The sequence below is a fragment of the Hemicordylus capensis genome, chromosome 4 (genome assembly GCF_027244095.1).
Source record: "Hemicordylus capensis ecotype Gifberg chromosome 4, rHemCap1.1.pri, whole genome shotgun sequence".
Taxonomy (NCBI): domain Eukaryota; kingdom Metazoa; phylum Chordata; class Lepidosauria; order Squamata; family Cordylidae; genus Hemicordylus; species Hemicordylus capensis.
Window position 1 is genome coordinate 155,592,138 of NC_069660.1, and position 15,728 is coordinate 155,607,865.

The 15,728-nt window shown below is 44.2% G+C and overlaps 1 protein-coding gene across 2 annotated transcripts in view; it reads right to left on the reverse strand.

Annotated features, from left to right (window-relative positions):
- XPR1 (xenotropic and polytropic retrovirus receptor 1) overlaps positions 1-15,728 on the reverse strand; it is a 169,784-nt gene that overhangs the window by 27,889 nt on the left and 126,167 nt on the right. The window contains exons 9-11 of one of the 2 annotated variants that reach the window (XM_053245278.1): positions 9,836-10,015; positions 4,358-4,520; positions 3,716-3,910 (exon numbers count right to left, since the gene is read on the reverse strand). In XM_053245278.1, the coding sequence (XP_053101253.1) occupies positions 3,716-3,910; positions 4,358-4,520; positions 9,836-10,015 (538 nt within the window). The remainder of the gene's footprint in view (positions 1-3,715; positions 3,911-4,357; positions 4,521-9,835; positions 10,016-15,728) is intronic. The other variant, XM_053245279.1, reaches the window with a different exon arrangement.

The window sequence follows — 15,728 nt, forward strand, 5'->3', positions numbered from 1 at the left end:
CACTTTCGCATCAATACACCGACAGAAGCACATCCATTCTAAATGGCAAACAATTGGCTTCTCAGTTTCATGTCTGTTTCTCCAGAATTTCCCACCTGGCTACGTTGGGATGCTTGCCTTGACAGGTGCTGCCCTGGAAGGACTGCTGGTCCTGACCCAGGCTATACAAGATTCCAGACCCATGCTGTGATGGGGCTCTTCAGTACAACAAAACAAGGCTAATGTTACTTTATGGGTTGCAATTATTTATCCCACATTAGTTCTCGCTTCAGTTTAGACATGCCGGCATATCCCAGTCCCCATCCTCAGTAATCTATTTTAAAGTTTTCTAAGCCACACCAGGGCTCTCCAAAGTGGCATGCCAGTCTACTTCAAGGGCCATGGTTAAGACTGTATTCCTGTGTAAACTTGTTTGGAAGTAATTTCCAATGAACTCAACCATACTCCACAGTAAACATGTATAGGACTCGACAGAAAGAGCATATGGCAGAAACATACCAGGCTTCAATTAGCCTAGTAGACATTTGCTTACCTCTTGTCATTGCTTCAAATGTTAGCCAAGAGCTAAGAGACATCTGTTTTCCTGGTATGTAACAAAGGAGTAAAAATCTAATTGTTTTGGTCTAAAAAGAGTTCCAATGCCCAGGTTTTTCCATGTCTGGGGCAGATTTAATGGCATGCAATGGGTTGTACAAGTGAAGCTGCCCTTGGTATATGCAAGCTTCAAGTGCACAGGAATTGCTACATACTCTGTGGTTCAGGGTCAAAGAGTCCACAATCCTTTACGGAGGCAGGAAACTATGTGGAAAGAACACACTTCAGGCTGAGGCAACCAAGTTCCCATCATCCAAGGTGAGGGAGAGTGGGCTCAAACAGTTCGTCAGATTAAAGTTCAAGGGAGCTTTGCCATCTTGAGCTGATAACCCTTTCAAAGACACCAAGCCAAAACCATCAGCTGCTAAATACTATTTCTGTGCAATATCCTGATTTCATTCTGTATTCCTCAGTCCAAGGTCTAATTGTCATTACAACATTTGTTGTGTTCAACTGTATTGAAATGTTTAAGTCACATGCATCATATAGGCCATGGGACAGCTCTCTTGTTAAGTTTGCCCTTCGTTGCAAATCTGGGTTAATATTACACAGTGTGTAAAACTTTCCCAAGGGTGAAAAGGAAGAAAAATAGTTTGAGACAAGAATCTTGCCAATTTAAACCCATTAGCACAAATACAGGCAACAGGAGAATAGCAAGAATTATGGGTAGCATCCAGACTAAGCACTGAACAAATAGAACTCTTGTGTGTGAGCAGAAGAGGGGGGCAGAGGGAGAGGAGATTTTTTAATCAATCCCCTTTTCCTTTGCCTCTGCATCCTTAATGGCCCCCCAGATCTGATCCCAAGGGTCCCCAAACCTTAGGAAAATAAGGGTACTGAACCTTAGGAACACTGGAGAGTACTGGAGGCTGCAAGTCCGAAAAAACCACCCTTGGGTCGAGTGAAAGAGTTCTGCTTGCAGAATTCTTAGTTTGTATGCTACCCATGAAGGTTTTAACACAGAGATCTTCATCATGACCACAGCAAAGCTATCTTGGTCCGGAAAAACCTAGGTACTGCAGTTTTAAACTTGTATGCAATCTTCATTTTGGAAGAACTAGGAGGGAAATCAATCTTGATAATTTTTAGCAAGTAAAATAAAACTGGTGTTTATAATGCAAGAGATTTAAAAGCACACACATATGCAGGGTCTAATCCCACTTCAAACTAGCACCATCTTGCCTAAGAGAGCCAAATGTATTACTATATAGCAATGATCATCTTAATGGAGGACAACAACATTTAGCAGAATTTTCATTTAAAAAAAAAAAACCTGCTTCTGCTGTACCTACAGATGAGTAAATGACTCAACACACACACTCTTGCCTGTGTGGATAGATCAGCATGTCTTTCCAGAGCAAACTGAAACCACGACTGATTTAGGACTTGGAGGAGGAAAGAACAAAGGGAAACACAGTGATTGCCTGAAGCACAAGGAACTAAACGCTTTATTCCTCTGCAAGAGGAGCAGCAAAATTAAGTCACTGTGGTTTCCACGGAGATGAGAGAACATGATGGATCAGAGACTTCAATCTGCAGATTAATGGGTTGGAAACAACTCCCCACCGTCTTGAATAAAAATAAAAATTACACATGAAAGTCAAAAAGGAGCTTTTCTTGAACTGGACACATTTCTCCACACTGAGAAGATCATGCTCTTTTCAGTTTCATGTAGCACTACAAAAACATCAAAATAATAGTAACTACTATACAGTCTTGAAACACTGTTAGTTTCTTTACATCTGACATCTAAACGGTTTCAATTCATAGCAAACGTGTATGGGGAATAGTGTATTTATGCTATCTTGACAAGAAATGGAACTACCACCTCTCACTCTCGAACATTTTCCTAAAAAGGTGGGACCTATGAGAGAGCAATGATGGTTCACAATTCACTGAAAGTTCTGAAATGTTTATGACAGCCCAGATTATGTTAACATAGGACTATCTATTTAACCAAACATTAGCAATTAAGCTTCTTCTGGAAAGATTTACAGATTTAAAAATAAATTTGTAATTCCAGTTCTAGTACAATAACTGCATTTACTTATATGCATCCCTTACTTCCCTCATCTTTCCCCCCGTTTTCTCCACTGTCCTTAAATCAATTGGAAGTTTGTTACGAAACTGTGAAGTATCATGCATGTTCATGATCTGCAGTCCTTGATATTCACGGCGGTTCTGTTCTGGGGTTGTACTGCAGATACGGAAACCGCGAATATCAAAGCAATGTTTCAGGGCAGAATTGGGGGTTATGTTCCCGGTTGCCGGGGAAATGAGAAAAAAATGCTAATTTTCAGCCAAATGGGGGGGGGGAGAAGCGCCTTACCATGCTTTGCTGCCCCCACCCCACATCACGGTGTGCCCCTGGAATGCCCAAAAATCAGCACAGTCATTTCTGGCCACCTCCAACCTGAGGATATGCGAAGCTCTGTCCCTCCCCCCGCCACACACACACACACACACACACACACACACACACACACACACACACACAGTATGCTGAGGTTGGGTGTCTCTTATCCGACCGCGGGTGCATGAATCCATGGATATTGAATAATAATTATTATTATTATTTTACATTTATATCCCGCGCTTCCTGCAAGGAGCCCAGAGTGGTGTACTACATACTTGAGTTTCTCTTTCACAACAACCCTGTGAAGTAGGTTAGGCTGAGAGAGAAGTGACTGGCCCAGAGTCACCCATCTAGTTTCATGGCTGAATGGGGATTTGAACTCAGGTCTCCCTGGTCCTAGTCCAGCACTCTAACCACTACACCATGCTGGCTCTTTATAATGAATCCATGGATAACAAAGTTACCCTGTATATTATTTTAGGAATATTGGAGAGTAAGAATACTCCAATTATATAAGATATAAACACAATGTTATTGAAGAGTTTAGACAGTGATGATGAAATATCACCACACTGACTTGATTTTGATAAGTCACTACCAAAGCTTTCAACAGATATATAGTGGAATGAGAAAACATTGCAAAGAGAGTGAACTATTTTCTTGGAAACAATGACAATGACTGAGACTCAGCCTGTATTTCCTAAATTATCCTGTGTTTTTATCCTCCATGTAAGAATACAAACCATAAATAGTTCTGAAAAATACCTTTGTGAGTGCTATAAAGGGCTGCAAATGTCACCATAAAGAAGGTAGTGGAGTATTTGCCAGCATTGACCAAGTGGGGAAAGGCCCGTTTGGTATCACGATATCGGCGGAGGCACTGGACGAATCTCAACCAAGCAGGAATGCACTGAACAACCGCACGCACGCCATAGGCATAGTTATTGCAGATCTTATCATCTACAAAAAAGAAAGACAAACTTCAAAGGGCAAGAAAAATAATCTGGTTCAGTTTGTCTTCCAATTGTTCCATTTTCTCAAAGAAAAGCAGTTCTGCGGGATGCAGAGTTATGATTCCAATAAGTGCAACAGTATGAATCCAACACTTTGAGCTGAGGTATTTTATACAAATGCCTTATCACATAAAACAACGTGGTAAAGTCATTACAAGAAAGCAGAACCATGAAATGGGTCTCAGAAACTTCCTTAGAAATATCTCCCCATTTGATCTGAGTTGTTTATATACCAAAAACTTAACAGAATAAAATATATCATATGGCAGCACATCACAATTTTCCATGCCTGGAAAACTCACTATGGTTTACCACTGAACAAAAAAGCCTCAAGTTTGCCTAACACATACAGCACAAATGTAATCACAAATAGCAGTTACTTTCATTGACATACCTGGAACCAGCAATGCATCATCCTTGCCCCACTGGAGCTCAAAGCTGTAGAAACAGATCATGTATTCAAGGTCCATAAGTATCACAGACAGACTGTTAAGCTGATCGGCCAGCCAGAAATCTGCAAAGCCCACCTTATGGAAGGGGGCAGTGAACACCCGGAACTGCAAAAGAGTGGTACAAAATTAACACTGCAGAAGTAGGTACAGAAGATTATCCACATTCTTCCTTAGTGGAAGAAATGCATTACTGAAATTATCCTACTATCCAAATTTACATAAGGTTCCACAAACAAAGATCTATCCAGGGAACATAGGAATATAGGAAGCTGCCTTATATTGAGTCAGACCATTGGTCCATCTAGCTCAGTATTGTCTGCACAGACTAGCAGCGGCTTCTCCAAGGTTACAGGCAGGAGTCTCTCTGAGTCCTATCTTGGAGATGCTGCCAGGGAGGGAACCTGAAACCTTCTGCATAAAAGCAGGCAGGTGCTCTTCCCAGAGTGGCCCCATCCCCTAAGGGAAATATCTTACAGGGTTCACACATATAGTCTCCCATCCAAATGCAACCAGGGTGGGGCCTGCTTAGCAAAGGGGACAATTCATACTTGTGCTAGTGCTGGATAGGGCCAATTGCTCTTCCTGATCAACTTAAAGAAAACCACTGTTTTGAAAGGTGCCTCTTTGCCCAGTTAGCATCTCTATGCAAGTGTCAAGGAGAAGAGAAGGGTGTCTCTATGGAGCCCCCGAGAGGGTAGCTCAGCTCTGTCCACTTTTCCCATCCTCCACTATCTCCTCACATGCAATGATCTATAAAACTGGAGTGGGGACACAATGCAGACCCCAGCAACAGCCAAAAGGTGTTCCCTCTAAGGCGTGCACACATGGGTCCGCGCACACTTTTTAAAAAATGTCCTCTCAGTTCATTTTAGATCCCACTCAGGTTGAATCAGGAAGGCCCCACTCTGAATGTATGTGCACACACACTGCCTTGATACTGCCACCCAGGGAACATCCTGTAATCAATACACCCATTTGTTATGAGCTTCTCATTTGTCTAGTGCTTTGGCCCTCTCAAGGCGGTTGTTACTTTCAAAAATGCAAAACGTACAATAAAGGCAATACAGTGCATCTAGGTGAAATATAAGTTAGTACACTACATAGTACACAGCACAAAATATGACTCAGGAAAAACTAATTAAGAGGCACAAAGTAAAGTAAAGTATGCCGTCAAGTCGATTTCAACTCTTGGTGCTCACAGAGCCCTGTGGTTTTCTTTGGTAGAATACAGGAGGAGTTTACCATTGCCTCCTCCAGCACAGTATGAGATGATGCCTTTCAGCATCTCCTATATCACTGCTGCCCAATATGGGAAACATACCAGCGGGGATTTGAACCGGCAACCTGCTGCTTGTTAGTCAAGCATTTCCCAGCTGTGCCATTAGGTGGCTACTGTCAGTAAATAGAGAAATCAATATTTATTTTTGACATCAATATTTATTGATGTCAAAATGCACTCGCTCTCTCACCAATTCAACATATGGGATTCAGTCCCCGTCTCCCCTCCCCCCGCAAGTCTGTTATGTGTACCATCTCTATACATACTAAGATTGTTTAAACAACCAGCCCTATGGAGAAGGACAGGTAGGGTTGGTCATGTGAAGTTCCAGATCACTCCTGATCAGTGTTCTCTCTAATTTTTGCCATCTGTATGCAGAATGAGTTTTGTTCTTGGAGGCACTATCAAGGCATTATGTGCGCACATATGCATTCAGAGTGGGGCCTTCCTGATTGAACCTGAGTGCGATCTAAAATTAACTGAGCGGACATCAGAAAATGTGTGAGCACGCGCACATGCGCATGCCTTAAAGGGGACAGGATTCCTGATCCCTCCGCTCCTTCACTGGGAAACTCTGCTTTTTAACCCAGAGTAAAAGTGTGGTAGGAAGATGAGGCTCCTACCTCACTGCCTGGTTGTGTGGGTGCCTGTGCTGCCGGCAGCTATCTTGGACATAGAGACTGGGGGAAGGAGTGGCCTGGCAGCAAGGAGATGTCCCAACAGACCACACTCCTTGTGCAATGCACTGTGGTGAAGCCCTTTTCAAGCTCTGGTCATGTGGGGGAAGAGAGGCAGGCTCCTGCCTTCCCCCCAGCCCCCTGCACTTGGTCATGTGAACAACCTTATTTTTTACCATCAACTATTCATATTTTGCTAACTTTGAAATTTCTGCAGTCCTCTAGATTTTTCTTAACTGGTGGAAAGTTTCATATGGTACACAGAACCAGGGTTAAACCTTGGTTGTGCATGACTGCCTGTAAGTCAGAATAATTCTACTTCTAGCTGTGGTTAGAAACAAGCCAAGATTGGCAGTGACATATTTGAAATAAATCTGAGATGTAAACCCAAGGTTTGAAGTGGTTTTTGGATCTCTGTTAATTTCAAGTAATCTGGTTATAATAAACCAAGACTGATCAGTGAAGACGTCACAATTCATTTTGGTTTCTTTCTAGTCACAGCCAGAAGCAGAATTTTTCTGACTCACACATGGGCAGGGAGGTTGGAGCATGTGCTCTTGAGGTTAGGAGATGTTGTACAGAACCAAGATATTGAGCAGAACTGCATGACATCTGAACCCGCTCATTGGTCAACTGAATGGCCCCTTCTTAGCAACTAAATCTTTGCAGCCTTTCAACAGGTTCTACACCAATCATCTCTTAATGGTTCAATTTCCTCATTAGTTTGGCCCAACTATACTATCAAGGGATTCAGAGCTATAGAATGCTGAATCATAATATACTACCCAAAGGATGTTCCCTCCAGAAAAAACCTCCACCAAATACCTGAAGATGTGTATTTTGCAAAATTTTAAAGAACCTTTCCAAAATTGAGTCCTAAGTGTTCTGCTTGTTTTCTAATACAGTCAAGTACAGTAGCAGTGCTATCAGCACTACTATTTCTGTCGCTGAAGCTTACATTCAAGAGATCTGCAGCAGCATGAATTGGCTGGCAACAAAATTTTCATTGTGAAAATGGAAGTGCCCCCTGGAGACAGAAATGCTCTTGCATTTGAGAGTTGTATTGTACTGCTTCCTCAGTGTACAGGAATTGTAATGATCCAATACTGTAGATAGTCTTACATAAAAGTGTTCCTATTACATAGTTTTTAGAAATGATTTTGGGAAAGTAAAGGCCAGAACACCTCTTCTTAACAATTTATTCATCATTCCAAAAGAAAATATTTTGTAATCCAAATTCTTTTAAAACAAAAAAAAAAGTCATTGTGATAAAAAGTGTGTCTTTAAAAAACAAAACCCTAGTTCCCCCCACCCCCCGACTTTCACATCTCTAGACTATACATTTATAGCCTCAGTTCCTCATTTATAATGTTGTATGGTCTTTTTCACAGTGTTTGTGTAAGGGTAAATGAAATATAAAGCATAAAACCTTTGGGTATTCCATCTACACCACACCAAGTGCCGGAAACTTTTTTTTGACAGCAAAGGATTACTGGTAGAAATGTCTGCTGTCACAGGCTTAAACCTTTCTGCAACCATCATGGCTAGAGGGAATCTGCACTAGTAGTAAACAGATATTTCTCCATCCCAGCCCATTTCCGCCGCAAGGCCTGATATCAGCTATACAAGGCTGGGCCATTTCATGCTCCATTTGTGTTAGATTACAGCTCTCCCTGCCTGGCTAACAACCAAATGTTATAAGGGCAGCACCAGGATTATCTAGTCTTGATGCACAGTTGTACACAACACAAAGAGGACAGGAACATAGGAAGCTGCCTCATACCAAGTCAGACCATTGGTCTATCTAGCTCAGTACTATCCATCCTGACTGGCAGCGGGGGGGGGGGACTTGAAACCCTCTGCATGTAAATGCTCTTTCCCAGAGCGGCCCCATCCCCTAAGGGGAACGTTTTACAGTGCTCACAAGCAACTGTAACATGCAACCAGGATGTTTCAACCACCTACACATCTATTGTAGGTCTCCACAAGGAAGACTGAATACATTTTGCCAAAACTAAATTAAAAAGAGAACCACTTGAGCCCCACTATGTTCCAATAACTAGTAACAGAAGTGAGAAACAAGTTATATGCAGTTTTTCATGAGGAACGCTCAACTGCTAATCCATGGAGCTAATCAATTTTATAGGGATACAGCTATCTGTTTTATATGTAAAACATGCAACATGAGACATTTAAGCTAGAGGGGAAGATTGCTCCAAATAGCAGCACAGATTCTGAGGCCACATGTCTTCAGAGGCCAGCTTACTAAATTCAGAGCCAAAATATAGCTAAAAGAAGTAGGTGGTGGTAGATTTTGGTAGACATTAAAAAAAAAAATCAAATGGGAGTTCTGTTGTGTGTTTTTTAGTGTGTACCTATGCATAAACTGTGTGCATACACACACAATACTACATTAGGCCATTACCCTAAATGCAACTGCTTGGCAGTTGAGAAACACTGAAGTGATTGGAATTTCAATCTGATTCACACATAGAGGCTTCTGGACTAACCTCCACATGTACAGAAATCTGTCAGTGCCTCTAGTAGAAATTTGTTCCAAAACACGACAGAAATGCCCGAAACGGCGAGTAACTTCTTTGAACCACTCTTTAAAAGAAAAAAGCGAGGGACTGCTAGAGCCTGAGTGAACAAGCAGCACTCTCTTTGCCTGGTACACGGACTAAAAAGAGGGAAGGAAAAGGACTAAGCACAGTGCCTGCAGTAGCTATCAGAACAGATCAGTACTACAGGTTCTCAGAGGCTACTTGTGTACATAGAACACAATCAGACATGGTAACACACTAACATTGTGGGTGAATAATATTTTATGCACATGGGTGGGAATTTTGCCAACCCCTCTTTTTCCTGGTGTCCTTCCCCTATCCCACTCCACAATGCTCACCAAAAGTGCATCCCTGAAGGACCACGAAGCTTCAGGGACATATTTTCAGGGCGAAAAGGGAAAGGGGATGGGCAATAATCCCTTGCATAGCCCATCTTCCTCCTTTGCATGCATGGCATTGATATGTTTCCCATATACAAGAAGGCAAGCTAAGTTAATTGCCATTGGCGTTTCACTACCATAAAGATCCAGGTATTACTCATGAAAAACAAAAACAATTGTCTTTTCATGACAATCAAATATTTTACAAGTGCTATTTCCTTGCCGCTTTAATGTCTGTGTATAGGGTAATAGGCTATTTTAAATTACTGTTATGACACAATTACCAATCATTGCTTATCCAAGCGAACTCCAACAACTTACCTTCTCTCTCAATCACTCATGCACACACCACTAACTATATTTAACAAACATTTTGTGCAAATTGCCTGCTGATAAATAGGGCATATACTCTATCATGCCATAAATAGGAAATATTTGGTTATTTGAGGTGTTAGGAACTATGGGTATGGGGTGGGGGTGGGAATAAGACAGTCAGTCTTTTATGAGGTTCTTGACTTACCAAGAGTTTGAGCAGCCAAAAACGAGACTTGTAGTAGAAGGTTTTGGTAGGGTTGATGAGAAACAACAACATGAATCCATACAAGATAAGTGGGTTTGCCTGCATAGGAAAATAGGCATGTTTACCATATATACATGCCAGCAGGCTCAGGCACCACAACATCCCAAGAAATCCGGCAATCTAGTAGGATTGAACAAAAAAAGAAGACAGAGACCGTTCAGTAGTATATGCAACATAACCCCTAAATCCGTGAAGTTCCCAAGAGAAAACAATCCCCCACCCCCACCTCCAGGAAAGAATTGATTTTTAAAAAAAACTGAATGCAATACTTACTGTTCTTATTAAGCTTAATCCTACTTTACTAACATAAAACATGAGGTGTATTATGTATAATTTAATACATAAGATCCTACTGTTAGATGCACTTATAAAGCTTAGATGTATAAAATACTTTAGCTTCGAACAATAAGTGAATACTACAGATGAGCTGCAAGTCACTATAGCATAGGGTAGGGATGTGCACGGAACCGGCAGGGGCCAGTTCGAAGGTAGAAAACTTTAAGGGCGGGGGAGGGTGCACTTACCCCTCCCTCCGCTTTGCCCCCGCCAGCGCTGGGTTTGTAAAGGCTCCGTTGGGGTGGCAGCATACCTCCCTGCCACCCTGTTCTCTTTTTGGCCAGAAGGGGCTGGAAGTGTTGGATAAACGTGTGCACGCTGTGCGCGTGCATGCTCACTCCATCACATGACAGGCGATGGAGCCTTTACAAATGGAGAGCCGGTGGAGGGAAAGTGGAGGAAGGGGTAAGTGCACCCTCCTCTGCCCTTAAAGTTGTCTCACCCCCCGCCTTTGAGCCTCTGAACCGCCCAGTGTCCAAACCTGTACAGAAGCCCATAAAAGAGCCTCAAAACAGGTTCGTGCACATCCCTAGCATAGGGTACTTAAGGCATCTCTGGGTCTTTGTGAGCTGGGAAAATAAATGGGAGGTGAGGGTGGGTAATGAAAGTTGAAAACAGAAAACATCAATGCTGTTGCAGTAAAATAAGGTTTCATCATCTAGGCTATGAAAGAGTGGCTGGAACCATGAAACTAGTTCTGCAAGCCCAAGAAAGTCTCAGGCTTGTGTTTCTTGAACAGCCCACTATGTAAACCTCTTTTGAAACTCAGGGGAGCTTCAATAGCATTAGGGTCTTTTTGGAGTAAACAAACAACAACCACCCTACTGAACATGCCTTATCTCAATATCTCAAGCAGCTTGGCAGCAGAGACTATAAAATCCTTTTACCAGTTTAGGCTCCTTCTTAAGAGATAGCTTTTCCTGAAAACAGGCTCTGGCCATGGTCATTCATGTCTCAGTAACATCCAGACTAAACAAGTGCAATATGATCTATGTGAAGCTGCCTTTGGCATGTGCTCAGAACTGCCAAGTGGTACAGTATGCACTAGTGACTGGGGCAAAGCATATGGACTATATTAGTCAAATATAGTACTCTCTTTACTGGTCACTGATTGTTCCTTGGTCAAGTGCTAGTTTTGATCTTCAAGGCCCTAAGTGTTTTGGAGTTGGGATACCTTGATTCCACCCATACTTGAATACACCCATACTTGAATACTATCATCAATATTTTAAGCAAGGTGATAGAGCATGTGGTGTATGTGCAGCTGCAAAGGGTCTTGGATGATATGGATTATCTAGACCCCTTTCAATCTGGGTTTGGGACTGAAACTGCCTTGGTTTCCCTGGTGGATAACCTACACCTGGAACTAGACAGGGGAAGTGGATTCCTGTTGGTTCTGCTGGATCTCTCAGTGGCATTCAATACCATTGACCATGGTATCCTTCTGGACCGCCTCTCAGGTATAGCGAGTGGGGGCAGTACATTGGAATGGTTCCAGACCTTTCTTGGGTGAGTTTCCAGAAGGTGTTACTTGAGATTTCTGCTCAACTCCTTGGCCTCTGGGGTCCTGCAAGGTTCAGTATTGTCCCTCATGTTGTTTAACATCTACATGGAACCGCTGGGAGAGATCATCAGGAGGTTTGGGGCTGAAGTGTCTTCAATACACAGATGACATTCAGTTCTACCTTTCCCTGACATCAGAAGGTATCCCCCAGATATCTGAATGACCGCCTGCTTCCAAGGGTTTCTGCCAGCCCAACAAGATAGTTGGGGGGGGGGCTTTGCTCCATGTACCGACATTGAGAGAGAGGATAGGTTGAGACAGGGCCTACTTTGTTGTTCACCCCAGACTCTGGAATGCTCTCCCAGTAAACGTTCGCTCTGTGACAGCTGTGGCTGCTTTTAAAAAACAACTACTTTTATTTACTCAGGTTTTTACCTCCTAGAGGCTGCCAGGTTTCTCAGCATTCTTGCATTTGTTTCTTTGTGTTTTATGGTTTTACTAGCCAACCCACACAGAGCATTTGTGTGCTCTTTGGGGCCGGCTGTTCCCCCCTCCCTCCTGCCTCACTCTCCCTCCCCCTCCCTCCCTTCTGCCCCACACTCTTGCCCCTCTTCCCCTCCCTCCCACGCCACTCTCTTGTCCCCTCCCCTCCTTCCCGCCCCACTCTCTCTTGCCCTCCCTCCCCCTCCTCTCCTTACCAGGTGGCAGCTGGCCAAAAAGGGCCCCGCCGCTGCTCCTCCTTCTGGGCAGTGAACAGGGAAGTTCCACCACCCGGTTCCCTCCCACCCCAGCCTCCCACGGTTGCCTGGCCTCGACAGCCGGTCCCGCCGCCACCTGGCCTGGAGTGCTGCCTTTGCGGGCGTACCCGCCACACCAAGTGCCGCCTCCGCGGCCCGCCGGGCCTGCTGCCACCGCTTGCCAGCCTCTGCGGCCAGCCTCTTCGGGGCCGGCTACCTCCCCCGCACCCCCACCTTCAGCCCCAGTCTCTGGGAGGGCATGGGCCCAGGCTGCTGGGCCAAGTGCCACCGCCGCAGTCAGGCCTGCTGCCTCGCTTCGCCTCCGCAACCAGGCCGGACCCACCGCCACCATCGCTGTGGCCTGGCCCGCCAGCCAATTCTCCTGGGTGCGGCAGCCAATCAGGAGCCTCCGCCGCGCAGCCAATCAGCTGGGCAGCCAGGACACACATTCGAAGGCACACCCAGGAGAATAATAATATAGATATTTTTTAACTTTCATTAAACCGCCTTGAGATGCATTATGAAAGGCGGTATAAAAATTGAACAATCAAAACAAACCAACAACAGAGGCCCTCAATGTTGTTGTGCCACTCAGGCCAAGACTGACAGGTTTACGGGATAGGGCCTATTTAAAAAAACAGCTGCTGAATGCTCTCTCAAGCAAGGTTTGCCTGGTACTGCTGGCCTTCCATTGTACTAAAGACATGGCTCTTTCACAGAGCTTTTGGCTGAGGTCTTTATGATAGTGTTCTGCTCTATTCTTGCTGATTTTTATCTGTTTTAATGCTTCATTTCAATTTATCATCTGCCTTGGAGAACTTTTTAAGATAAAACTAGTTGACCTGCGCACCTAGTCCTCCCCCGGCGGCCAGCCATTCACTGGGCCGCTGCTTCTCCTCCCTCGGCGGACTGCCATTTGCCAGGCTGCCGCTTCTCCCCGCACTCGGGGGTCGGCTGTTCACTGGGCCGCAGCTTCTGTCCCCCCCACCCAGTGGCCGGCTGTTTGCCAGGCCGCTGCTTCTTCTCCCTTGGTGGCTGGCTGTCCCCGTTGCTAATCATCAGCTTGTTCACAAACTTGCGCAAGAGCTGCCAAGCATGGGATTAGCGGCCGGTACGTCTAGGAGAATTAAATAAATATAAATGGTGGGACATCAGTATTTTTAAATATATAAAATGTAAATTCTACTCAATATATAGACCTCAGATTATCTGGCAAAAAACATAGGAAACTATTTCTAAGGAAAAATCCTAAAACACTCCAAATGTATCTACAAATCTAACTGAATAGCAGCAACACATTTGGCTATTCAGTTAAATTTTACAATGGCACTGGACTTTTCAATAGTATATCAGCATCATACCAAGGTTGCAATTCTATGCACACTTGGTCTGGGAGTAAACCCCACTGAATTCAGTGGGATATGCTTCTCAGTAGTGGGAGTAGGTATTTAGGCTGGGAAGAAGAGTGCTTCCACCTAAATCCAGTTTGAGTTTGTTTCTGTCACCCTCCTTCTCCAGTTAACATATACAGTCTATAACTAGTTGGAAGGGATCAGGGGAGTAATTGTTTGAGCTGGGAAGAAGTATGGGAATATACTTCTCAGTACACATGCATAGCTGCAAGTATCAGTCTCTGTAAACAAAATTAGCCATCCGAGGGAAGAATGGGAAGTGGCAGCTGTGAGTAAAGCCCTGATTTTTTTGCCCTGCCCCATCCCCTTCTGCAGGTACAAAAGAACACCAGGAGGCAGAGATGTGAGCCTAAGGGCGAGAGTGTGTAAGGGCTCTCGTCCTGTGCTCTCAGCCTGTAGCCTGCAAGGAATTGTGTGGAGTGTTCAGACTTAAGATGGCTAGAAGCTTGCAGCTTGTATCTTCTGGATGGTCTGGGAACAAAAGAACCGGAGATCTGTGTGGCCTTTTAAAACTCTGCCCATCTGTGGGAGCAGGTGTTTAGCATATGCCTGGGAGAGCAAGGGACCGCGGGCAGCTATTCCTTGGGTGTCAGGCAATGGTGGTGGGAGTTGGGCAGGCCGTTGGAGGTTAAAATGGTCTAGGCAACTGAAGTCTATTCCTTTTTTCCTGCTTTTATCCCAATCCTGCAACTCTAGGGAGTTCAGGGAACACTCTCTCAAGGATTAAGGTTCCGCTGTTGAATGCCAGGTCAGTAAATGCAAAAACATCTCTCAACCATGATTTAATTGTGGATAAGCATGCTGACCTGGTATGTGTGACTGAGACTGGTTTGGGTAAGTTTGGTAGAATGGCTCTCACCCATCTCTGCCCTTTAGGTTTAATGATCCTACAGCAGTCCCACCTTGAGGGACAAGGAGGAGCTGCAGTCATCTATCGTGAGTCCATTCCCCTCTCCAGATGCCTGATTAGGCAATATCAGAATTCCGAGTATTTGTCCCGAGGATGGGCCTATGAGTTACAATAGGGATTCTGTTGGTGTACCAACCACCCTGCTGCACTTCAGTCTCTCTGGCTGGGCTGGTAGGGATGGTCTTGGAGGTGGTGTTGGGTTCCCCTAGGCTTATTGTCTTGAGGGACTTAAATATCCATGCTGAGGCCCCCCTAGTAGGAGCAGCTCAACTCAACTCCCCTAGTAGGAGCAGCTCAACTATTATCAGGTCCTATTCAACTAATATCTCAACTAATATCAGGTCCTACTCACATGGCAGGACATACTCAGGATCTGGATGATCTGCAGGTGGACGAGTTTGATATAACTCTTTTGTTATGGACAGATCATCATCTGGTGGGGTTTAGTTTGACGGCTCAACCAACCTCTGAAGAGGTGGTGGACCAATTAGAATAGTCTCCCTAAAGGCTTATGGGTCCGCTCAGTTTCCAGACAGCCCTTGGGAAGTTTCCAGTGTCCAGAACTTGTGACTCTGTTGAGGCCCTGATGAATCTCTGGAATGTGGAGTCAGCCTGGGCTATTGACATGGTTGCTCCTAAATGCCCTCTCTGACTTGGTGGAGCCTGTTCTGCCCCTTGGAGCTTAGGGCAATGAAACAACTTGGACTATGACTAGAGCAATGCTTGAGGAAGACCTATAATGAATCTGACAAAACACGGGCTAGACTGTGTTACAAAAAAAGTTAAATTGTTTTAACTTTTTATTCTGTGCAGTTGTATTTATTTATTTAATTTGTGCACCTCCCCAAACTTTCGTCTCTGGGGAGGTTAACAGTAACATAAAACAACTTAAAACATAAACAAAAACTTAAAACAATTTTGACAATTTAAAAAT